General features: G+C 48.0%; 1 protein-coding gene across 1 annotated transcript in view; it reads right to left on the bottom strand.

The window, feature by feature from the left end:
- The window catches only part of LOC144604702 (sodium-dependent lysophosphatidylcholine symporter 1-like), a 40,453-nt gene extending 16,985 nt beyond the window's left edge, over positions 1-23,468 (bottom strand). The window contains exons 1-6 of the mRNA XM_078419349.1: positions 23,119-23,468; positions 19,524-19,649; positions 15,001-15,125; positions 11,789-11,921; positions 4,148-4,226; positions 1,254-1,411 (exon numbers count right to left, since the gene is read on the bottom strand). Of these exons, the coding sequence (XP_078275475.1) occupies positions 1,254-1,411; positions 4,148-4,226; positions 11,789-11,921; positions 15,001-15,125; positions 19,524-19,649; positions 23,119-23,229 (732 nt within the window). The 5' untranslated portion in view covers positions 23,230-23,468. The remainder of the gene's footprint in view (positions 1-1,253; positions 1,412-4,147; positions 4,227-11,788; positions 11,922-15,000; positions 15,126-19,523; positions 19,650-23,118) is intronic.
- Between the last annotated feature and the right edge of the window lie 3,337 nt (positions 23,469-26,805).

The raw sequence follows: 26,805 nt of genomic DNA, 5'->3' as shown, positions 1-26,805 counted from the left end.
TCTTTTGTCAAATGTCCAGCATCAATACTATAATCTGTTATGGGGCCCAAGATTGTTCACAATACTCCAAATGCGGACTGATCAGCATTACATCGAAGATAGACACAAAGTGCTGGAGTAACTCAGCGAGACAGACAGCATCTCGGGAGAGAAGGAATGGGTGACCTTTTGGGTCGAGGCCTTTCCTCAGACCGTCTGAAGAAGGGTCTCGACCCAAAACGTCACCCATTCCTTCTCTCCGGAGATGCTGTCTGTCCCGCTGAGTTACTCCAGCATTTTGTGTCTACCTTCGGTTTAAACCAGCATCTGCAGTTCCTTTCTCAGTATTACATCCCTGTTTTTATATTCTAGTCCTCTCAAAATAAATGCCAGCATTGTATTTGCCTTCCTTACTACCAATTCAACTTGCATATAACCGGGTGCTCCGGTTTCCTCAGCACAGGTTTCTAGGTAAATTGGCTTGTGTAAATCGCACCTAGCACGTCGAGCAGAACTAGTGTACGGGCGATCGTTGGTCAGCAGGGTCTCGGTGGGCTGAAGGGCCTGTTTCCGTGCTGTGCTTCTCAACTAAAATTAAGCTCTGCTTGCTAAGTAACGAGCTTACAAGAACACAAAATGCTGGAGTCATTCAGCAGCTACCTGCTTCAAAAGGCACTGGAAGTCTAATTTAAGAAAAGGTAGACACAAAATGCTGGAGTAACTCAGCGGGTCGGGTAGCATCTCGGGAGAGAAAAGGAATGGGTGACGTTTCGGATAGAGACCCTTCTTCGGTCTCGACCCGAAACGTCACCCATTCCTTCTCTCCCGAGATGCTGCCTGACCCGCTGAGTTACTCCAGTACTGGCCCCATAGCAGAAGTGCCCACGTCGCGGGGCTGGAAACTGGAAGTGTCCTGAGCTAATTCTGCTACCACCATCGTCTACTGCACAAGTGATGGCTCCCACTGACTGTGGCCGGAAGCTTCCGTCCTTTTCAGGACGGACGAACATTTGAAACGTGGATGATGGACGCGAAAGAAAAAGACTCCAACATTTCGTGTCTACCTTCGATTTAAACCAGCATCTGCAGGTTTTTTTCCCCCCCTAGTAATTTAAGAAAAGATTGCTGCTGTCTTCAGGGCGCTTTTTAATTCACGACATCCAGTGGCACTGAGCTTTTCACTGTCACGTCCACTCATCTCTGAATTTATCCCGAGCACCATAATCGGCAAGACGCCACTGAGAGCACCGAGGCGATTCGCAAACACCACTGACCGTGTTGTTGAGGCTGTTCACCAGTGCAGTGGTGGTGTTGAGTGCTGTCCCATTCTGGATCATGTGGCAGGTTTCCATCGTCTGGGTATGGTATGCCCCCACGATCTGGCCCTGAATAGCAGCGCCGGCCAGTGTGGCGACAACCTCCACTCCCATTCCTGCAAGAAGACCGTGGCAAGACGTCAGATCGGCCGTAAGAAAGGCACGAGCGATGAGTTTAGTTTAGAGATACGGCGCGGAAACCGGCCCTTCGGCCCACCGAGTCCGCACCGACCAGCGATCCCCGCACACTAACACTAACCCACGGGCCCCAATTCACATTAACACCGAGCCAATTAACCGACAAATCTGTAGGTCTTTGGAGTGCGTGGGAGGAAACCAAAGATCTCGGAGAAAACCCACGCAGGTCAGGGGGAGAACGTACAAACTCTGTACAGACAACCCCCATAATCGGGATCGAACCCGGGTCTCTGGCGCTGTAAGGCAGTGGCTCTGCCACCACATCACCGTGCTGCAATGCGGGCGTTTCTTTAAGAAACATAGAAACATAGAAAATAGGTGCAGGAGTAGGCCATTCGGCCCTTCGAGCCTGCACCGCCATTCAATGTGATCATGGCTGATCATCCAACTCAGTATCCCGTACCTGCCTTCTCTCCATACCCCCTGATCCCTTTAGCCACATGTGCCACATCTAACTCCCTCTTAAATATAGCCAATGAACTGGCCTCAACTACCTTCTGTGGCAGAGAATTCCACAGATTCACCACTCTCTGTGGTGTTTCCTCATCTCGGTCCTAAAAGACTTCCCCCTTATCCTTAAACTGTGACCCCTTGTTCTGGACTTCCCCAACATCGGGAACAATCTTCCTGCATCTAGCCTGTCCAGCCCCTTAAGAATTTTGTAAGTTTCTATAAGGTCCCCCCATAATCTTCTAAATTCCAGCGAGTGCAAGCCGAGTCTATCCAGTCTTTCTTCATATGAAAGTCCTGCCATCCCAGGAATCAATCTGGTGAACCTTCGCTGTACTCCCTCTATGCCAAGAATGTCTTTCCTCAGATTAGGAGACCAAAACTGTACGCAATATTCCAGGTGTGGTCTCACCAGTGCCCTGTACCTCCCTGCTCCTATTGAGAGGACTAGAATATAAAAACAGGGATGCAATGCCGGGGCTTAAGAAGGCGCTGGTCAGACCGCATTTGGAGTATTGTGAGCAATACTGGGCCCCATGCCTGTAGAGAATGATCCCAGGAATGATTGGGTTTACATAGGATGAACGTTTGGGGGCACTGGGCCTGTACTCGCTGGAGTTTAGAGGGATGAGGAGAAACCTCATTGAAACTCACCGAAGAGTGAAAGGCTTTGATAGCGTGGATGTGGAGAGGATGTTTCCACTGGAGGGAGAGTCTAAGACCAGAGGCCACAGCCTCAGAATAAAATGGTGCACCTTCAGAAAGATGAGGAGGAATTTCTTTAGCCAGAGGGTGGTGAATCAGTGGAATTCATTGCCACAGACGGCTGTGGAGGCTAAGTCAATGGATATTTTTAAGGCGGAGTTTGACAGATCCTTGATTAGCATGGGTGTCAGGGGTTATGGGGAGAAGGCAGGAGAATGGGGTTGAGAGGGGAAGATAGATCAGCCATGATTGAATGGCGGAATAGACTTGATGGGCCGAATGGCCTAAATCTGCTCCTGGAACTTATGAACCCATTAATGTCACCATTCACATCTCAGTGTTCATCTTTTCCATGTGACAAGCTCTTTATTCCACTGCCCCACTCAACAAAGTACTCAAGTGTGGCATTACACACAAAGTACGTGCATGTTATGTCATGTCCTGATCTCTGAGAGCTACAGATATACGGGCATGAATTGCTCCCAAGTCTGAGCACAGGAATAATATTTGTAAACCTATAGTTACATTCAAAAGGACTAAAAAGTGCTGGAGTAACTCAGCAGGATCAGGCAGCATCTCTGGAGAAAACGGATGGGTGACGTTTCAGGTTTCTCTTCCCGAAAATGTCACCCATCTATGTTCTCCAGAGATGCCGCCTGACCCGCTGAGCTACTCCAGCACCATGTGGAGTCTGAAGAAGGGTCCCAACCCAAATCGTCACCTACAGGAGTCAAAGGAGCAAACCAGGCCATTCGGCCCATCAAGTCAACTCCCCCATTCAATCATGGCGCAGCGGTAGAGTTGCTGCCTTACAGCGAATGCAGCGCTGGAGACTCAGGTTCGATCCTGACTACGGGCGCCATCTGTATGGAGTTTGTACGTTCTCCCCGTGACCTGCGTGGGTTTTCTCCGAGATCTTCGGTTTCCTCCCACACTCCAAAGACGTACAGGTATGGAGGTTAATTGGCTGGGCAAAATGTAAAAAATGTCCCTAGTGTGTGTAGGATAGTGTTAATGTGCGGGGATCGCTGGGCGGCGTGGACCCGGTGGGCCGAAGGGCCTGTTTCTGCGCTGCATCTCTAAATTGAAATCTAAATCATGTCATAAGTCATGTGATAGGAGTAGGATTAGGCCATTCAGCCCATCAAGTCTACCCCACCATTCAATAATGTTTGATCTATCTCTCCCTCCTAACCCCATTCTCCTGCCTTGGCCCTGTGACCCCTGGCACCCGTACTAATCAAGAATCTGTCAATCTCCGCCTTAGAAATATCCGTTAACTGGATCGCCACAGCCGTCTGTGGCAATGAAGTCCACAGATTCACCACCCCTAAAACCTGTGCTCTCTAGTTTTAGACTCCACAACCCTGGGGAAAATACGCAAAAACAAAGAAAATATGCAAAATGGATGGACGACGCAAGGAAAGGCGAACCACGGGGAATATTCAGGGTAGAGCCAAAATAATATTAAGCCTTGACAGGGGCAAATAGACACCTACTGTATGCTGTTGCAGAATCTCGGTCATGTTGATCACCGGCTAGAAACATGGTCAGTGCAGAGTAGGGGACATGGAAACACTGTGGGAACAGCACCATTCAAAGCATTAAAACAAATCTCCAATGTCATTCTCAAAAACAGATCCAAATATACCAAGAGTTTCTAGTCAACACAGATGCTTCTCGACTTACGATGGGGTCACGTTCCGATAAACCCATCGTAAATCGAAAATATCGTAAGTCGAAAATGCATTTAATACACCTAACCTACCAAACATCATAGCCACCTAACCTACGGAAGGAACATCACGGTTTCTACTGAATGTGCATCATTTCTGCACCATGGTAAAGTCAAAATATCGTAAGTCGAAGCTTCGTAAATGTAAAACGTAAATGTGAAAAAACCTTTATTGTCACGACACAAAGTACAGCGAAATTAAAGCAGTCCAGATGATGCAATCACACACAGCGGACACTACAAAGGATAAACCTTTATCCATAACAAGCTAAACCTAATCTACTGAATTAAACAAACTGACCTCTAATACAATATAGACAAAACAATGACAATACGGTCAAAGCAGTGTACAGTGCAATCTAGACAGCAAGTTATTGCACAGCAATGAGAGCTAACATATTGCAAATGCATCGGTCGGTAGTGCCGTTTTTTTAGTTTTTTTTAAAATAAAAGAAATAATGTAATTAAATATAAGGTGCGGTAGGGTGTAACATGTAATAAGTTTAGCAAATGTTAAGCAATATACGTGCAATATAAGTCGAGGAGCATCTGTAGTTCAGCATTCAAACCTAAGATATTTAATCACAAAATGCTGGAGTAACTCAGCAGGTCAGGCAGCATCTCAGGAGAGAAGGAATGGGCGACGTTTCGGATCGAGACCCTTCTTCAGTCCGAAGAAGGGTCTCGACCCAAAACTTCACCCATTCCTTCTCTCCTGAGATGCTGCCTGACCTGCTGAGTTACTCCAGCATTTTGTGAATAAATACCTTCGATTTGTACCAGCATCTGCAGTTATCTTCTTACTATTCAAACCTAAGAGGTTGACTGGGTTTAGAAAGCATTTGTCCCCTGTGGAATCGGAATTATGACTCCAGTCCAGGTCAAGAAGGGAAATACTAGAGGGCACAGCTTTCAAATACCAGAGGGCAAAGCTTTAAGGTGAGAGGGGAAAGGTTTAAAGGAGATTTGCAGGGCAAATGTTTTGTTTTGCACAGAGGGTGGTGGGTGAAACATAGAAAATAGGTGCAGGAGTAGGCCATTCGGCCCTTCTAGCCTGCACCGCCATTCAATATGATCATGGCTGATCATTCAGCTCAGTAGCCTGTACCTGCCTTCTCTCCATACCCCCTGGTCCCTTTAGCAAAAAGGGCCACATCTAACTCCCTCTTAAATATAGCCAATGAACTGGCCTCAACTACCTTCTGTGGCAGAGAATTCCACAGACTCACCACTCTCTGTGTGAAGAAATGTTTTCTCATCTCGGTCCTAAAAGACTTCCCCCTTATCCTTAAGCTGTGACCCCTGGTTCTGGACTCTGGTGTCCCTGATGACTACGTGTGCAGGAAGTGTGTCCAGCTGCAGCTCCTGGCAAACCGCATTGAACGGTTGGAGCTGAGGTTGGACTCATTCTGGAGCATCCACAAGGCTGAGAAGGCCGTGGATAGCACGTATAGCGAGTTGGCCACACCACAAGTAAAAGATAAGCGGACAGAAAGGAAACGGGTGGCCACTAGCCAGCGTAGCAGTAGGCAGGTAATGCAGGAGTCCCCTGCGGTCATCTCCCTCCTAAACAGATATGCCATTTTGGATACTGTTGGGGGAGATGCGTCATCAGGAGAAGGCAGCAGCAGCCAAGTTCATGGCACCGTGGGTGGCTCTGCGGCAAAAGAGGGGAGGAAAAAGAGTGGAAGGGCTATAGTGATAGGGGATTCAATTGTAAGGGGAATAGATAGGCGTTTCTGCGGCCGCAAACGAGACTCCAGGATGGTATGTTGCCTCCCTGGTGCAAGGGTCAGGGATATCTCTGAGCGGCTGCAGGACATTCTGAAGGGGGAGGGTGAGCAGCCAGTTGTCGTGGTGCACGTTGGCACCAACGATTTAGGTAAAAAACGGGATGAGGTCCTACAAGGTGAATTTAGAGAGCTAGGAGATAAACTAAAAAGTAGGACCTCAAAGGTAATAATCTCTGGATTACTACCAGTGCCACGTGCTAGTCAGAGTAGGAATAGGAGGATATTTCATATGAATACGTGGCTTGAAAAATGGTGCAAGGGGGAGGGATTCAAATTTTTAGGACATTGGAGCCAGTTCTGGGAGAGGTGGGACCAGTACAAACAGGACGGTCTGCACCTGAGCTGGAATGGAACCAATGTCCTAGGGGGAGTGTTTGCTAGTGCTGTCGGGGAGGATTTAAACTAATGTGGCAGGGGGATGGGAGCAGGAGCAGAGAGACAGAGGGGTGTAAAATGAGGGTAGAAGCAACAGGTAGCAAGGTGAAAAGTAAAAGTGGTAGGCAGACAAATCCAGGGCAAAAATCAAAAAGGGCCACTTTTCAACATAATCGTACAAGGGGTAAGAGAGTTGTAAAAACAAGCCTGAAGGCTTTGTGTCTCAATGCAAGGAGTATACGTAATAAGGTGGATGAATTAAATGTGGAGATAGTTATTAATGATTATGATATAGTTGGGATTACGGAGACATGGCTCCAGGGTGACCAAGGCTGGGAGCTCAACATCCAGGGATATTCTATATTCAGGCGGGATAGACAGAAAGGAAAAGGAGGTGGGGTAGCGTTACTGGTTAGAGAGGAGATTAAAGCAGTGGAAAGGAAGGACATTAGCTTGGAGGAAGTGGAATCGATATGGGTAGAGCTACGAAACACTAAGGGACAGAAAACGCTAGTGGGAGTTGTGTACAGGCCACCTAACAGCAGTAGTGAGGTTGGGGATGGCATCAAGCAGGAAATTAGAAATGCATGCACTAAAGGTGCAGCAGTTATAATGGGTGACTTCAATCTACATATAGATTGGGTGAACCAAACTGGCAGGGGTGCTGAGGAAGAGGATTTCTTGGAATGTTTGAGAGATGGTTTTCTAAACCAACATGTCGAGGAACCAACGAGAGAACAGGCCATTCTAGACTGGGTATTGAGTAATGAGGAAGGGTTAGTTAGCAGTCTTGTTGTGCGAGGCCCCTTGGGCAAGAGTGATCATAATATGGTAGAGTTCTTCATTAGGATGGAGAGTGACAAAGTCGATACAGAAACAAGTGTTCTGAACTTAAAGAAAGGTAACTTTGAGGGTATGAGGCGTGAATTGTCCAAGATAGACTGGCGATTGATGCTGAAAGGGTTGACGGTGGACATGCAATGGAAGGCATTTAAAGGTCGCATGGATGAACTACAACAAGTGTTCATCCCAGTTTGGCAAAAGAACAAACCAGGAAAGGTAGTGCATCCGTGGCTAACAAGGGAAATCAAGGATAGTATTAAAACAAAAGATGAAGCATACAGATTAGCCAGAAAAAGTAGCATACCAGAGGACTGGGAGAAATTCAGAGTCCAGCAGAGGAGGACAAAGGGCTTAATTAGGAAAGGGAAAATAGATTATGAGGGAAAACTGGCAAGGAACATAAAAACAGACTGCAAAAGCTTTTATAGATATGCCAAGAGAAAAAGATTAGTTAAGGCAAATGTAGGTCCCTTGCAGTTGGAAACAGGTGAATTGATCATAGGGAACAAGGAGATGGCAGATCAATTGAACAAATACTTTGGTTCTGTCTTCACTAAGGAAGACATAAACTGTCTGCCGGAAATAGCGGGGGACCGGGGGTCAAATGAGATGGAGGAACTGAGGGAAATCCAGGTTAGTCGGGAAGTGGTGTTAGGTAAATTAAATGGATTAAAGGCAGATAAATCCCCAGGGCCAGATAGGCTGCATCCCAGAGTGCTTAAGGAAGTAGCCTCCGAAATAGTGGATGCATTAGTGATAATTTTTCAAAACTCTTTAGATTCTGGAGTAGTTCCTGAGGACTGGAGGGTAGCTAATGTAACCCCACTTTTTAAAAAGGGAGGGAGAGAGAAAACGGGGAATTATAGACCAGTTAGCCTAACATCGGTAGTGGGGAAAATGCTAGAGTCAGTTATTAAAGATGTGATAGCATTACATTTGGAAAGTGGTGAAATCATCGGACAAAGTCAGCATGGATTTACCAAAGGCAAATCATGTCTGACGAATCTTATAGAATTTTTCGAGGATGTAACTAGTAGAGTGGATAAGGGAGAACCAGTCGATGTGTTATATCTGGACTTTCAGAAGGCCTTCGACAAGGTCCCACATAGGAGATTGGTGTACAAACTTAAAGCACACGGTATTGAGGGTTCAGTGTTGAGGTGGATAGAAAATTGGTTGGCGGACAGGAAGCAAAGAGTAGGAATAAACGGGTCCTTTTCGGAATGGCAGGCAGTGACTAGTGGGGTACCGCAAGGCTCAGTGCTGGGACCCCAGTTATTTACAGTGTATATTAATGATTTGGATGAGGGAATTGAATGCAACATCTCTAAGTTTGTGGATGACACGAAGCTGGGTGACAGTGTTAGCTGCGAGGAGGATGCTAGGAGGCTGCAGAGTGACTTGGATAGATTAGGCGAGTGGGAAAATGCATGGCAGATGCAATATAATGTGGATAAATGTGAGGTTATCCACTTTGGCGGCAAGAACAGGAAAGCAGAGTATTACCTGAATGGTGACCGATTGGGAGAAGGGGAGATGCAACGTGACCTGGGTGTCATGGTGCACCAGTCATTGAAAGCAAGCATGCAGGTGCAGCAGGCAGTGAAGAAAGCGAATGGTATGTTGGCATTCATAGCAAGAGGATTTGAGTTTAGGAGCAGGGAGGTTCTGCTGCAGTTGTACAGGGCCTTGGTGAGACCCCACCTGGAGTATTGTGTGCAGTTTTGGTCGGCTAACCTGAGGAAAGACGTTCTTGCCTTAGAGGGAGTACAGAGAAGGTTCACCAGATTGATCCCTGGGATGGCGGGACTTACATATGAGGAAAGACTGGATAGACTGGGCTTGTACTCGCTGGAATTTGGCTGGAACATACTGCCTGGATTGGTGGTTGATGCAGATACGATAGTGGCATTCAGGTCGTAAGTGATAGGAGCAGAATTAGGCCATTCGGCCCATCAAGTCTACTCCTCCATTTAATCATGGCTGATCTTTCTCTCCCTCCTAACCCCATTCTCCTGCTTTCTCCCCATAACCCCTGACACCCGCACTAATCAAACATCTATCTATCTTTGCCACTGACTTGGCCTCCACAGCCTTCTGTGGCAAAGAAATCCACTGATTCCACACCCTCTATGAGGCTTTTGGATAAGGCATATGGATATGTAGGGAATGAAGGGATATGGATGATGTGCAGGTAGATAGATGTTTGGCACAGACATTTTGGGCCGTAGGGCCTATTTTTGTGGCGTGCTGTTCTAGTTTAGAGATACAGCGCGGAGACAGGCCCTTCGTCCCGCCAGGTCCTACAAACCTGTACGTCTTTGGAGTGTGGGAGGAGACCGAAGATCTCTGAGAAAACCCACACAGGGGAGAACGTACAAACTCCGTACAGACAGCACCCGTAGGCGGGATCGAACCCGGGTCTCCGGCGCTGCATTCGCTGTAAGGCAGCAACTCTACCGCTGCGCCACCGTGACTGCCTTCTTTGGTGTCTAATAAGCAATAACTCTTTCTTTGGCTCGCTGTCCACTTATTCCCAATCACCTCCTCCATGAAATAGGTCGAGAGGTTTGGTTGCGTTGAACGGCCAACCGTTCACTCAGCTGCCAATGTGTAAAAGAGAGGTGAAGCCATACAAAATACATTGGACATTGTGGTTACAAAGGAGCAATGATCACCCGCTCCACACCACACCACAGAAGGGGGAGCATTACATTACATTCCTACACTTCTTTAGATTTAAGCCTAACTAAGGTCATCTCAAAGATGACGTTTCATTTCATCTAAGAATGCAGGAGGTTTAAGGGCCTGTCCCACTTAGGCAATTGTTTAGGCGACTACAGGCGACTAGGCCGTCGCCACACGGTTGCCGGGGAGTTGCCTGTACGGTTGCCGGGGAGTCGCCTGTACGGTCGTGAGTCGTCTCCAAAGAGTCGTAGCGTTTTTCTGGTCGCCGCGGGATTTTGAAATGTTTAAACATTTTCGGCGACAGTGGGTTTGACGCCAATGAGCGTAGCTTGACGTCTCCTGACATGGGACCTGTTGTAGGTTGTCGCCGGTGCCGACTCTGATGGATTCCATTGGCGCCTACCTACGTCAACCGGCGACAGGTACCGGCGTCAAAACCGGAGGGTAAGATGACGTGATTGTCTTCAGTTGTCGCCGACAGGGTCGTAGCTTGTCTTGGGTAGACGTAGGTTGACTTCGGTTGTCGCCTGTGTGGCCGTAGGTGCGATCGTAGGTGGACGTCCTACTCGCGACAATTGGGTCGCCGGTTGTCGGCAGCTTGCCGTAGCTTGACGTCGACTGGGTGGTAGGTTGTTGCAGCTCGTCGTAGACATTGTCGTGGGGGGGGGGGAGGGGGAGGTCCAGTCCCCGGTTTACGACCGTGACAGTCGCCGGCAGTCGCCCAAAAAAAAAAAATCGGCTAAGTCGGACAGGCCCTTTAGTCTTTCAATATTTAAAATGTAGAAAGTGCAAACCACAACGAAGACTGCACACTTACAGTAGAGTGCAGAGCCTTTTCCTCTTCGAGATTGAGTAACTTCCTGTGCGTGTTGAAACGTTTGCCTCAAATATTAACATTTTGTTCTTTCTACCGCGTTTTAACCACCAAAACAAAAAAGGCCTCAAAGTCCCTGCAATGGTGTCTGCACACCTGCAACTTTATCCGGCAGTACTGGCAGTTAAGCATTCACGGTTTTGCATCTCAAGAGTTATATTTTCTGATCTTTCTTTCTCTTCTCAGCTCAAAGCAACAGGCCACTGTAAAGACACGGTGTTGATGTTACAGTGAGATAGTAAGTGCGACTGAGTCACGTTCCACTCTCGGCTTTCCTCGCACTAAACAAAAATGCCAATTGAGAGGATGCCAACTCTACTGCTGTGCCACTGTGTTTTTTTTTAGATTTTTTAGATTCTACAGTGCGGAAACAGGCCCTTTCGGCCCACCAAGTCCGCGCCGCCCAGCGATCCCCGCACATTTAACACTATCCTACACACACCAGGGACAATTTTTACATCTACCCAGTCAATTAACCTACAAACCTGCATGTCTTTGGAGTGTGGGAGGAAACCGAAGATCTCGGAGAAAACCCACACAGGTCACGGGGAGAACGTACAAACTCCATACAGACGGCGCCCGTAGTCAGGATCGAACCTGAGTCTCCGGCGCTGCATTCGCTGTAAGGCAGCAACTCTACCGCTGCGCCACCGTGCCGCCCAAGATACTTATTAGGACATTGTTAGGATATTATTTTGAACAATTTAATACTTGCCCCATGCCTTTGTATTTGACAGCAAGGAGGAAAAAGGACCTGACCTTCAGATCCCGAGATGATATTAGAGATTATTGCGTAACCTTGGAGTTTAATCCGAGTTAAATGAACACTTACACTCATGCAGGTATGAAATGCACAGTAGGTCATAAGATACCAGAGGAAGCTGTATTCCCGGGACATCGTGTAAGAAGGACTGAACCACAACAGGAAGTAGGAAGCACATCCAAATGGCATGGAGAACAGAATCCTGGAAAAAAAATCAGAATGGCAAAATTATTCAGTTGCAACAAATTTCTTTAAAATAAACCCCCCCCCAAAAAAGTTGCAGGATATTTTCTTCCCAGAGCCTATTGCTCTTGACTTAATTCCTGAGATTTAGTTTAGAGATACAGCGTGGAAATAGGCCTTTCGGCCCACACCGACCAGTGATAACCCATTAGCTCTATATTACCCAACTATTGCATCCACTGCCTGCACACCAGGGGCAATTTACAGAGGCCAATTAACCTACAAACACAAATGTTTTGTATTGGGTCATTGGTAATGAACCTCACGCATACTCTCACAGATGAACCTATCAATTATTTATTGACTATCACCACCACCTACTAATTAATGTACGGTACTGATATTCAGAACAGCTGCTGGTGACAACTTCGAAGATTTGCTCTGCATTTATCCAAACTTCAATCGGTGTTTTAGTAAATGGTCGTTATAGTTCATTTTCTGCTTCATGATTTAGTATTCTCCTCTGTCCGCAAGGATGACAATTTATACAAGAAAATTAAGCAGTGTAAATCCAGGGTATAAAGTAAGAAAATGTTTTTAATTGTAGAAAGTAACACGTATAAGATCGTAGTGTTATACAGAGGGAAGGCACAAGACTCTCCAGACCGTCGAGTCCCTGCCAACCATCAATTTACAATAATCCTACAGTCTATCTCCCCACATTGTCATAGAATGATATAGGGTGGAAACTGGCCCTTCGGCCTAACTTGCCCACACTGGCCAACATATCTCAGCCACACCAGTCCCACCTGCCTGCCCACCCATATCTCTCCAAACCTGTCCTATCTATGTACCTGTCTGTTTCTTGAACGTTGGGATAGTCCCAGCCTCAACTACCTCCTCCGGCAGCTTGTTTTGTTACACCCACTAATGTTTGTGGTGAAAACGTTGCCCCTCACATTCCTATTCAATCTTTTCCCTCTCACCTTAATTTTCCCGTCATCAAATCCCCTCCTGAATCCACCACTCACCTGCACATGGAGATGGACAATATACAATGGCAATTGCCAACCTAAGTGGGCGGCACGGTGGCGCAGCGGTAGAGTTGCTGCCTTACAGGGAATGCAGCGCCGGAGACTCAGGTTCGATCCTGACTACGGGCGCCGTCTGTACGGAGTTTGTACGTTCTCCCCGTGACCTGCGTGGGTTTTCTCCGAGACCTTCGGTTTCCTCCCACACTCCAAAGACGTACAGGTATGTAGGTTAATTGGCTGGGCAAATGTAAAAAATTGTCCCTAGTGTGTGTGGGATAGTGTTAATGTGCGGGGATCGCTGGGCGGCGCGGACCCGGTGGGCCGAAGGGCCTGTTTCCACGCTGTATCTCTAAATCTAAAATCTAAATATCTTTGGAATGTGGGAGGAGAGCAGAGCCGCGAGATAAAACCCACACCGCCACATCACACGCGACAACAGCTTTTCACCATGCCTCGGTACACATGACAATGAACTCGACTGGAGGCCGTGCAGCAGCCTGAGGCTCTCTTAGGTCAGGGGCCGCTCACAGGATCAGACGCAACAGCACGGGGCGTGGGAGCAGTGGCGGAGGACAACGACACACAGCCTGGCCGGGCTGACCCCCACAACTCCGGCCCAGTGCCGCCACCAGGACAACGGGCCTTTATGGCCAAGGTAAGACTCGAACATTTGTATAAAGCTTTAGACTTGAATTGAATTGAATACTTTATAGTTACCGTGAAATTCTTTGCCAAGCAAAGTATGCAAATAGTTGCCCGTAAAGGGAACTTAAAAGTTACAAATTCCCCCCCTCCATCGAAGCCAGTCTCCCCATCGTTCTTCCCCCTCCCTCACGGCGGTCCCGCCACGCCGGGTCCTCCTTTGTTCCTTCCCCCCCCCCCCCCCCAGCGGCGTCCTCACTTCCACGTGTCCGTCCTCGTCCGTCGGTCGGCGCCATCATCGGCCGCCGCGCCGACCTCCCCACTACCCGGGTACAAGGATGGGTGGGTACAAGGACGGGTGGGTACAAGGACGGGTGGGTACAAGGACGGGTGGGTACAAGGACGGGTGGGTACAAGGACGGGTGGGTACAAGGCAGCGCCTGAAACATGGCAACGCAGTGTGATCCACTCTATTACACTCTTGTACTTAGTACACCGGTCAGCCAAAACATTATGACCACTGACAGGCGAGGTGAATAACATTGGTTATCTTGTTACAATGGCACCTGTCAAAGGGTGGGATATATTAGGCAGCAAGTGAACTTGAGTTCAAGTTCTTGAACTTGATGTGTTGGATGCAGGAGAAATGGGCAGGAGTAAAGACCTGAGCGACTTTGACAAGGGCCAAATTGTTACGGCCAGACGACTGGGTCAGAGCATCTCTGAAACGGCAAGGCTTGTGGGGTGCTCCCGGTCAGCAGTGGTGAGTACCGACCGACAGTGGTCCGAGGAGGGACAAACCACAAACCGGCGACAGGGTGTTGGGCGCCCAAGGCTCATCGATGCGCGAGGGCAACGAAGGCTATCCCATCTGGTCCGAACCGACAGAAGGTCGACCGTGGCACAAGTCATGGCAAATGTTAATGGTGGTCACGGGAGGAATGTGTCACAATACACAGTGCATTGTGTATGGGGCTGCACACGGAGGACCAACAGCATATTAGGCAGGTGGTCATAATGTTTTGGCTGATCGGTGTATGATTGTGCCTAATGTGCAGTGGGATTGTCACTGAAATGTCTGCAAAGAAAAACATTTCACTGCTCTTAGATACACGTGAAAATAAATTACCATTTGAAAGTATCATTGAACTTCAGACAGACGGCACCCTTAGTCAGGATTGAACCTGGGTCGATGGTGCTCTAAGGCAGCAGCTCTACCGCTGCGCCACCGAGCCGCCCAAACCCCAGGTTCAATTAACAGTTGGCTTTGTGTTAAATGCCTGCAGAACAAAGCACACGTAACTCCCCTGACTACAGCGTTCATCACAGACCCCAAGTCCAAACGTACCACTGCTTCTTGTGTTTCCCTACACATTAATCAATAGTCAATAGTCATTTATTTGTCATTGAGGGTATCCTCACCATGGGAGCAACTTGCCAAATCTTGTTCTCCTGCTTTTGCTGACAAGGAAACCGACACCTGGATCAGTGAACGCGTCCCACACTCGACCAATGAATAGAATAAGAGACGCATAGAAAGCCTCCATCTGAGGAAGAAAGAGTTACAATGCAGATTACTGTGCAAGTTTCAATCAGAATTATCTTGGCTCCCAAGCTATTTAAATTCCCGTGGTTAAACTTCGTGTTGCAAAGTAAAGAAACTAGAAGGCGCGAGAGACCCTCCAAATAGATTGTTGCAAAGAAATGCATAATAAATGTACAACACCTATTCCCACTCTTTGCCTTCAACCTTTTAGCCGACCTTCTATCCACCCTAATATCTTTCCTCTTTTGGTGCAGCGGTAGAGTTGCTGCCTTACAGCACCAGAGACCAGGGTTCGATCCTGACTACGGGTGCCTTTCAGAATGGCAGGCGGTGACTAGTGGGGTACCGCAAGGCTCGGTGCTGGGACCGCAGCTATTTACAATATACATCAATGACTTGGATGAAGGGATTAAAAGTACCATTAGCAAATTTGCAGATGATACAAAGCTGGGTGGCAGTGTGAACTGTGAGGAAGATGCTATGAGGTTGCAGGGTGACTTGGACAGGTTGTGTGAGTGGGCGGATGCATGGCAGATGCAGTTTAATGTGGACAAGTGTGAGGTTAGAGAGAACAGGAAGGCAGATTATTATTTGAATGGTGTCAAGTTAGGAAAAGGTGACGTACAACGAGATCTGGGTGCCCTAGTGCGTCAGTCACTGAAAGGAAGCATGCAGGTACAGTAGGCAGTGAAGAAAGCCAATGGAATGTTGGCCTTCATAACAAGAGGAGTTGAGTGTAGGAGCAAAGAGGTCCTTCTGCAGTTGTACAGGGCCCTAGTGAGACCGCACCTGGAGTACTGTGTGCAGTTTTGGTCTCCAAATTTGAGGAAGGATATTCTTGCTATTGAGGGCATGCAGCTTAGGTTTACCAGGTTAATTCCCGGAATGGCGGGACTGTCATATGTTGAAAGACTGGAGCGACTAGGCTTGTATACACTGGAATTTAGAAGGATGAGAGTGGATCTTATCGAAACTTATAAGATTATTAAGGGGTTGGGCATGCTGGAGGCAGGAAACATGTTCCCAATGTTGGGAGTGTCCAGAACCAGGGGCCACAGTTTAAGAATAAGGGGTAGGCCATTTAGAACGGAGATGAGGAAAACCTTTTTCAGGAATCTGTGGAATTCTCTGCCTCAGAAGGCAGTGGAGGCCAATTCTCTGAATGCATTCAAGAGAGAGCTAGGTAGAGCTCTTAAGGATAACAGAGTCAGGGGGTATGGGGAGAAGGCAGGAACGGGGTACTGATTGGGAATGATCGGCCATGATCACATTGAATGGCGGTGCTGGTTCGAAGGGCCGAATGGCCTCCTCCTGCACCTATTGTCTATTGTCTGAACGGAGTTAGTACATTGTCACCCATCGTTTTTCTCCCAGAAATGTTGCCTGACCCACTTTGAGTCTAACTTTGCGACTCTTTTGAGTTGGTCGCCACGTCATAATACGAGCTGTAAATTATGCCTTCAGCTAAGTAGTCCTGTGTATCTTCAATGGTGAAATAGTTGAGGTTTATGGGGAAGATATATTAGATTTGATTGCTGATAATATGGATCATCACCTTGCTTATTAATAATTGAGGACTGGCCAAGTTAGATTGGGTTTGCTTTGTATGGTTCGAAGATTCCTGGGAATTTTCAAACGTTTTCAGTAGATGGGTGGCGTGGTGACGCAGCGGTAGAACTACTGCCTTACAGCGCCGGAGACCCGGGTTCCATCCTGACTACGGGTGCTTGTCTGTACGGAGTTTGTACGTTCTCCCTGTGTGGGTTTTCTCTGAGATCTTTGGTTTCCTCCCACACTCCAGAGACGTACATGTTTGTACGTTTATTGGCTTGGTATAAATGTAAATTATCCCTAGTGTGTGTAGGATAGTGTTAATGCGCGGGGATCGCTGATCGGTGCGGACTCAGTGGGCCAAAGAGTCTGTTTCTCCGCACTAAACTAAACAACAGTCATGGGACAAGTTTGGCTTTTAAAGTAAGGCAGTTATCTTCCTCGTCCTCAGATGTACAGCCAAAAGTCCTTCAAGGCTCAAAGACTATTTCTGTGCCTGAACACACTGCTCTGTCACGTGAAACGAACCACGGAAACTAAAATTATAAGCGTATCGAGTGGGAACATCCTCTTTTCTAATTCCACTTGCATTAATCAAATTTGGTCTCTTAGCTCGAAGACTGGTGAAGTAAGTCATGTTTCACAATGTGAAGGTTTCTATTATTTATACGGTTTAGGTTTATTTTTGTTACGTGCTCAAAGGTACAGTGAAAAGCTTTGTTTTGTATGTTATCCAAACAGATTAGATTAGAACATGCATAAATACAGTCAAACTCAAGTGCAACAGATAGAGCAATGGGGAAGATACAGAGAGCAGAATATAGTTCTCAGCATTACAGATTTATAGGTAGAAACGAGATTTAAAGGAGAAGAGCTATGGTGTTGGGTGATAGTAGATCCTTCTCTGGGAAGAGCATGTGGAGCTCCGATACTCCAGTGCCATCAGACATTAGTGATACAGCGTGGAAACAGGCCCTTCGGCCCACCGAGTCTCCGCCAACCGGCAATCACCCCGTAGACAAACACCATCCTACGCACTTGGGACCATTTACAATTTTACCGAAGCCAATTAACCTACAAACCTGTACGTCTTTGAAGTTTGGGAGGAAACCGGAGCACCCGGAGGAAACGCACGCAGGTCACATGGAGAACGTGCAAACTCTGTACAGACAGCACCCGTAGTCAGGATCGAACCTGGGTCTCTGGTGCCGTAAGGCAGCAACTCTACCGCCGCCCCACTGTGTCGTGCAGTGGATATCAGTGAATATCTCTTTAGCCATCAGTGGATTGTTAACCACTTTCAACTAATGTAATAACTAAACAAGTGGACAGGCACAAATTGCTGGAGTAACTCAGCGGATCAGGCAGAATCTCTGGGGAAAAAAAAGGAATAAGTGACATTTCGGGTTGAAATCCTTCTTCAGACTTCAGTCTTCAGCCTGAAGAAGGGTTTTGACCTAAAAGGTCCCATATTCCCTTTCTCCAAGAGTCGCTGCCTGACTCGCTGAGTTACTCCAGCATTTTGTGTCTGTCTTCGGTGTAAACCAGCATCTGCAGTTCCTTCCTGCACCACTGAGTAAGTGGAGCAGACTGAATATGGACGTCAAGTTCCATTTTATGAAGGTCATTTTTGAACTAATTGGGTTTTGAAACTGAAAGTTAGAAACATAGAAAATAGGCGCAGGAGGAGGCTATTTAGCCCTTCGAGCCAGCACCGCCATTCATTGTGATCATGGCTGATCATCCACAATCAGTAACCTGTGCCCAACTTCTCCCCATGTCCCTTGATTCCACTAGCCCCTAGAGTTTCTAACTCTCTTTTAAATTCATCCAGTGAATTGGCCTCCACTGCCTTCTGCGGCAGAGAATTCCACAAATTCACAACTCTCTGGGTGAAAAAGTTACTTCTCACCTCAGTTTTAAATGGCCTCCCCTTTATTCTTAGACTGTGGCCCCTGGTTCTGGACTCCACCAACATTGGGAACATTTTTCCTGCATCTAGCTTGTCCAGTCCTTTTATAATTTTCTAAGTCTCTATAAGATCCCCTCTCGTCCTTCTAAACTCCAGTGAATACAAGCCCAGTTTTTCCAATCTTTCCTCATCTGACAGTCCCGCCCATCCCAGGGATTAACCTCGTGAACCTACGCTGCACTGCCTCAATAGCAAGGACGTCCTTCCTCGAATTAGGAGACCAAAACTGCACACAATACTCCAGATGTGGTCTCATTGTGGCCCTTTACAACTGCAGAAGGACCTCTTCACTCCTGTACTCAAATCCTCTCATTTTGAGAGACCTGGATGAGTTTATTGGATTTTATTTAACGGTTTGCCATTGGGAGATTCTACAGCGACCATTTCTGGGCTGCAAGTTTATCTGGTAACTGGAGATCTTATCGAAATGTATAAGATTATTAAGGGGGTTGGACACGTTAGAGGCAGGAAACATGTTCCCAATGTTGGGGGATTCCAGAACAAGGGGCCACGGTTTAAGAATAAGGGGTAGGCCATTTAGAACAGAGATGAGGAAAACCTTTTTCAGTTAGAGAGTTGTGAATCTGTGGAATTCTCTGCCTCAGAAGGCAGTGGAGGCCAATTCTCTGAATGCATTCAAGAGAGAGCTAGATAGAGCTCTTAAGGATAGCGGAGTCAGGGGGTATGGGGAGAAGGCAGGAACGGGGTACTGATTGAGAATGATCAGCCATGATCACATTGAATGGTGGTGCTGGCTCGAAGGGCCGAATGGCCTCCTCCTGCACCTGTTGTCTATTGTCTATTGGTATGTACTACATCCCTGGGGCATGGCTACACATTTGCAAATGAAGAAAGATCCGTCTGCTTAAGTGCTACCTGAACCACATCCAGCAGGAAGATCTGGAGGAAGAATCCAATGGCGTTCCCCGTCATTTGGTACGGAGCACCTCCCATGGCAAAGCAGAGCTTCTGGAAGAATGGCAGCCCTTGCCGATTGCCCTTCTGTGGAGAGAAGATCGACCGGTCAAAGTCTGGGATGGAGACCAATGTGTGTGGGTAAAGATAGTGGTGGAATAACTCAGCGGGTCAGGTGGCATCTCTGGAGAAAAAGGATGGGTGACCTTTCGGGGTTGGGACAAAACCTTTCCTCGCCTCCAGCTCTTCACCTCCCCCACCCCCTACTTTCACCCCTCCAGCTCTTCACCTCCCCCACCCCCTACTTTCAGCCTGAAGAAGGGTCCCGACCCGAAAGGTCACCCATCCTTTTTCTCCAGAGAGGCTCCAGCATTTTGTGTGTATCTATGGTATAAACCAGCATCTGTAGTTTTTTGTTGCGAAAGTTTGAGGTAACAACCCAACCCCCTCCAATGCCCTTTCCCACCCCCCCCCCTCTTCTCTGTACCCCACTGGATACTCACCCATTTCTCTCACTGCCACCCCCACTCCCCCATTCTTTTTCCTTCCCCAGATGTCCCTTCCTCTTGCTTCACAATTCACTCCTCATCTCACAGCCTTTCACCTTTTCATCTCTGGTTTTTGCCCATGTATCTGCCAATCAAACCCCCCCCCCCCCCCCCCCCAAACCTGTATCCACCTGTCACTTGCCAGGCTTTGATCCACCACCCACCTTTCTGCTTTCTCCCCCAAACCCCCACTCCAATCAATCTCAATATGGGTCACCTGTCCACACCTTCCAGAGATGCTGCTTGACCCGCTGAACTACTCCAGCACTCTGCGTTTTGATTTTAAGATTCAAAGAAAGGTAAGCTGAAACAGTATATAACAGTATAACAGTATAACAGAACTTTATTGTCATTCGGTATAAATACCGAACGAAATTTCAGCAGTCACAAGACACAGCAAAAAAGAAAACACAGGACACCCGACCCCAACACCAACATCCATCACAGTGACTCCAAACACCCCCTCACTGTGATGGAAGGCAACAAAACTTCCACTCTCTTCCCCCCCGCGCCCACGGACAGGCAGCGCGACCCCTACCGAGGCAACCGACACGCAAGGGGATGGAAGGCCCCGCGGCCGAGCCGCGCCGGCGATGTTAAGTCCAGCGGCCGAGCCGCACCGGGCATTGAAACGTCCCGCAGCCAAGACAGTTCTAAAGAATAAAATAGTGCCGGAGTAACTCAACGGGTCTGGCAGCATGTCTGACCCACTGAGTTACTCCAGCACTTTGTATTTTTCTCAAGATTGCAGAATCTGCAATTCTTTGTTTATTAAGACAGTCACGTGAGGCGAGGTGGAGTGAAAAAACCTCAATACACGTGACAACAATAAACTTAACCAAAAAGCTTTTTGCTGCATGCTATCCAGTCAGCAAAAAAGACTGTACATCATTACAATCAAGTCATCCACAGTGTACAGATGCAGGATAAAGGGAATAACGTTTGGTGCAAGAAAGTCCAATAAATTCCGATTAAAGATCGTTTAAAAGGTCTACCTCAACATTCTGCGTGTCTCCAGCTGTACTGAAGATCAGATTACTTCTGAATTAATACAGAATTAGGCCATTCGGCCCATCAAGTCTACTCCACCATTCAATCGTGGCTGATCTATTTTTTCCCTCTCAACCCCATTTTCCTGCCTTCTCCCCTTGATACCCTCACTAATCAAGATTCTCTGTCAATCTCCACCTTCAAAATATCCATTGACTTGGCCTCCGCAACCTTCTGTGGCAATGAGCTCCACACATTCACTACCCTCTGACTAAATAAATTCCTCCTCAACTCCTTTCTAAAGGTGCGTCCTTTTATTCTGAGGCTATGGCCTCTGTTCCTAGACTCTCCCACTAGTGGAAACACTAGTGTCACTTCAGGAGATTTTGGATCATCAACAAATCCTTGGTAACTGAACCACACCATAGTCCCTGGTTTATCAAGCACTTCACTACAAAATATTTCACATTGGGATACTGACCTGATCTCAGTCCATGTCAGTTCAGGAATACACTGAGTGAACACTGAATTATCTGTAATCCTCATTGCAGCTTTTGACCGATTCTCTTAAACGTGGACAGAAGTGGTTAAGGATTTCACAGCTTGAAAACATAGAAAATAGGTGCAGGAGTAGGCCACTCGGCCCTTCAAGCTAGCACCACCATTCAATATGATCATGGCTGATCATCCAGAATCAGTGCTTTCTCCCCATATCCCTTGATTTCATTAGTCATAAGAGCTGTATCTAACTTTCTCTTGAATACATCCTGTGAATTGGCCTCCAGTGCCTTCTGTGGCAGTGAATTCCAGATTCACAACTCTGGGGGAAAAAATCCTCATCTCAGTCCTAAATGATCTATTTACCCCTTATTCTTAAACTGTGACCCCCCTGGTTCTGGACTCCCCCCAACATGGGGAACATTTTTCCTGCATCTAGCCTGTCCAATCCCTTAAGAATGTTATATGTTTCTATAAGATCCCCTCTCATCCTTGTAAATTCCAGTGAATACAAGCCCAGTCGACCCATTCCAGGCTTGCATTTCTCTCTGGCTTTTTAGTGAAAGTGACAATGAATTGGCGACTGACCGAGATTAGACCTGCTGTGGAAGGCGCGTTTTTGGACCTCACACCAACTTGTCTCCAAAACCTTCTTTCAGCTTGCAACTTCAATCTTTCTGCTCTTTAATCTCCTCCATCTCCTCCCCCCCCCCCCCCCCCCCCCCCCACCCTCTCCCTGCGTCTTAAAAAACATCCCTCTTGTTTTATCCAACGCTTGGTCTCATGAATAATTACTCTCCGCAGATGGCTCGCAAGCTGCAGAAATCTTCAGCGTGTTGTTGTTGTTGTTGTTGTTGTGCAAGAGTTGCACCGGTCTGTCAGTCTGTCTGTCTCAGATACTCAGCGACCCACTGCATGTCCAAGACGGGCGTTCTTCTCTCCTCTCCCCTCCCCACTCCACTCCCCTCCCCACTCCTTCCCCCCTCCCCTCCCCTTCCCACTCCCCACCACCCTCCCCACACCCCTCCCTCCCCTCCCCACTCCACTCCCCTCCCCACTCCACTCCCCTCCCCACTCCACTCCCCTCCCCTTCCCACTCCCCACCACCCTCCCCACACCCCTCCCCCACCCACTCCCCACCACCCTCCCCACACCCCTCCCTCCCCTCCCCACTCCACTCCCCTCCCCACTCCACTCCCCTCCCCACTCCCCTCCCCTTCCCACTCCCCACCACCCTCCCCACACCCCTCCCCCACCCACTCCCCACCACCCTCCCCACACCCCTCCCTCCCCACTCCTTCCCCACTCCCCTCCCCTTCCCACTCCCCTCTCCCCCCCTCCCCACCCCACTCCTCTCCCCTCACCTTCCCACTCCACTTCCACTCCCCACCACTCCCCTCCCCTCTCCCCTCCCCACTCCTCTCCTCCCCCTCCCCTCCCCCCCCCTCCCCCACTCCCCTCCCCTCCCCTCCAGAGCAGCTGCTTGCTGTTCCACACCTGGTTGACAAGGTGTGCCTCACCTGCAACACTCGCACTGATCCCCCGGACTCGGGCTCGGCCTCCTGCAGCAGTTTCTCCCCCAAGCTGCGCTCCTCGGACCCCATCCCGCTGCCTGGGGCCGCCTCTCTCATCGAGCTGAGCTGGGAGGGTGGGAGTGGGTGAGTGGGGGAGTGAGTGGGTGGGTGGGGGCCGCCTCGTCACAGCGCCCGGGGATTGTGATCGAGCCGCGGCCGGGGCAGCGTCACCCTTGGGTGCAACAGCTCAGCTACTGCGATCAAACACAATCCGCCCGCCTCTGCTCAGCTCAGCTCAGCTCAGCTCTGCACAGAGCCACAGCTTCACAAGCCCCAGCTCTTCCGCTCTCCCTCCAAAAGGGGTGGAACAAAGCCTGAATCCTCACCCTCACCCACACCCCCCCTATCAGACACTGGTCAACAATGCACGCCCCCACTATCAGACACTGGTCAACAATGCACGCCCCCACTATCAGACACTGGTGAACAATGCACGCCCCCCCCCCTATCAGACACTGGTCAACAATGCACGCCCCCCTATCAGACACTGGTGAAAACAATGCACGCCCCCCCCCCCTATCAGACACTGGTCAACAATGCACGCCCCCCCCTATCAGACACTGGTGAAAACAATGCACGCCCCCCCCCCCCTATCAGACACTGGTCAACAGTGCACGCCCCCCTATCAGACACTGGTCAACAATGCACGCCCCCCCTATCAGACACTGGTGAAAACAATGCACGCCCCCCCCCCCTATTAGACACTGGTCAACAATGCACGCCCCCCCTATCAGACACTGGTGAAAACAATGCACGCCCCCCCCCCCCTATCAGACACTGGTCAACAGTGCACGCCCCACTATAAGACACTGGTCCACAGTGCACCCCCCCCTTATCAGACACTGGTCAACAGTGCACGCCCCCCCCCCTATCAGACACTGGTCAACAGTGCACGCCCCCCCCCCCCCCCCTATCAGACACTGGTCAACAGTACACGCCCCACTATAAGACACTGGTCCACAGTGCACCCCCCCCTTATCAGACACTGGTCAACAGTGCACGCCCCCCCCTATCAGACACTGGTCAACAATGCACGCCCTCCCTATCAGACATTGGTCAACCGTGCACGCCACCCCCCCACTCACTATCAGACACTGGTCAACAATGCACGCCCCCACTATTAGACACTGGTCAACAGACACTGGTCAACAACATCCTCTGTTAGATGACAGAGCCTGGACCGGGTTTTGTGTTTTTCCCCCTGGAAGAATTATTCTATAGTCTGTATCTATTCACAAAACGCTGGAGTAACTCAGCAGGTCAGGCAGCATCTCAGGAGAGAAGGAATGGGTTGAGACCCTTCTTCAGACCCAAAACGTCACCCATTCCTTCTCTCCTGAGATGCTGCCTGACCTGCTGAGTTACTCCAGCATCTTGTGAATAAATACCTTCGATTTGTACCAGCATCTGCAGTTATTTTCTTACACTATAGTTTGTATCGGTTGACAATGTCAACGCAGTCTGTATAATGCATGAATCAAGCCCACTGGGGTCAGCTGTGGAGATGCATTTCTGGGACTGCACGATTTTCTACCACGTTTGCACTTTGCAGCTTCATTTTACCAGATTGTATGCAAAACAAAGAATTTCACTGTACCTAGGTACATGTGAGAATAAAGTATCATTGAATCATAAGACTTTGCCTTCCATCACAGTGAGGGTATGCCTGGAGCAATCACTGTGATGGCTGTTTTGTGTAAAAAATTATATCTGTGTGTCCTGTGCTTTTTAATGTCTACTGCCGGACCCTGACGTGAGAGGACGCTGGCGTTGTGTATTGGCCGCTTTTCCGTCAGGATAGTTTGTCTGTTTGTTTCTATGTTAATTGTTTCTGTAAAGCGCTTTGAGCATGCGATAAGGCGCTATATAAAATAAATGGATTATTATTATTATTATAATGAAACATACCAAGGCATTCTCGTTGTGTTCTCAAATTGTAAATTGCCCCCTAGAGTGCATGATTGGCGCGGACTCGGTGGGCCAAAGGGCCTGTTTCCGCGCTGTATCTCGAAAGTAAACACTTACACGGGAGGTAATTTGCTAATACTATCCAGCACATTCCCCGTTTCTTCCCACATTCAAGACGTTTGTAGATTGATTAGCCTCTGTAAATTGCCCGTGTGCAGGGAGTGGATGAGAGAGTGTGGCTGGCATGGACTCGTTGGGCCAAAGGGCCTGTTTCCATGTTGTATCACTAAACTAAAAACACAAAAGTGGAATAGTTGGCAGATCAATTATTTGGTTTAATGACAAACCCAAATACAAGGTCCATTTTTACCTTTCACCCACCAGCTGTTGCCTCCCAACCCCACCTCTCCTCTATTCAGTTCCATCTGCCCATCATTCCTCTCCTCACCCAGCTCCTGCCAGCCTCTGCCCTGCCCTGCCCCACCCACTCATTGTATTCTGGCCATCTCTCCACCACACTCCCCCTTCCTGATGCAGGGTCTCGCGCTGAAACATTGACCGTCTCGTCACCTGACCCACTAAGTTCTTCTGGCAGTTTGTTTTGTGATCCTGATTGAAGCATCCATCGTAGGTGCCCCGGTGAGCTTGTTCCGTCTACAATTTCCACCGTGGCTCTGAATAAGGAATATCCATGATGGAAAGCTTTAAGAACTATGTTCATAAGTGATTGAGCAGAATTAGGCCAATTGGCCCATCAAGTCTACTCCGCCATTCAATCATGCCCGATCTATCTTTCCCTCTCAACCCTACTCTCCTGCCTTCTCCCCATAACACCTGACACCCCTATAGGTCCAAAGACCAGTTTGTTCACTACTACATACATACTTAAAGTGTACTACAACCCACCTAACAGTGTATCTGAAAATGTTACTTCTGAGAAGGAATGACCTAATTTATTGATACATAAGACATGATTCAATAGAGTGCATGTTTAATTCAAAGTCACAGAGAAATACACGTTGATGCATGGCACGTTATGATGTCTTGAACGAAGACTAACTTTCCTATTTATCCGGAATTAACGATAGTTAAAAAGTACACTGGGCAACAAAGGGACTGACACTACTTTAGGAACCACCGATGACTTGGAGTCATCAGGTCTGGTATAAAAGCACAGACAATGAAGATTTTCATTCTTTTGCCTGAAGGTACTCCAATTTCTCACTTTGACCTTTAAATCATAAATGCTACCTGCCTGGTTGCACATCAAAGATTACCCAATATGAACAGAACACTGTTAATTGAGAACAGATTTTCTAAAAACCCGATAGTACATACATTACTGGAGCATTGACAAATGTTGGTTCTAGTGTGCACCTGCTGTTAATAAATAAAGCACGCAAAAATATCAAGTTAAATGAATCGAGACTCAGATTCAAGGGGTCATTAGAAAATAGTTTGCCTTATGGTAGATTGTAGGAACAAGTTCATTAAGGTTTAATGTTGCTCTTGCAGTGTACACTTTGACAAATATTACCAAATTGAAAGTTGTTTGACTTCATTTTTTTCCGAGGTTGTGTTGTACCGAAACTGATGTCAAGTTTGAGATCAAAACACCAGTAACTATGAACTACAAATTGCTTTGGAATTTTCTAATCAAACTTTCGATAAATGATCACTCCTCCCCCCCATAAGAATGTAAAAGTGCATATTTTTGTTGCAAAG

The sequence above is a fragment of the Rhinoraja longicauda genome, chromosome 22, assembly GCF_053455715.1.
Source record: "Rhinoraja longicauda isolate Sanriku21f chromosome 22, sRhiLon1.1, whole genome shotgun sequence".
Taxonomy (NCBI): domain Eukaryota; kingdom Metazoa; phylum Chordata; class Chondrichthyes; order Rajiformes; family Arhynchobatidae; genus Rhinoraja; species Rhinoraja longicauda.
The sequence above is the reverse complement of the archived record's forward strand: the minus strand, read 5'-3'. Positions and strand labels throughout refer to the sequence as shown.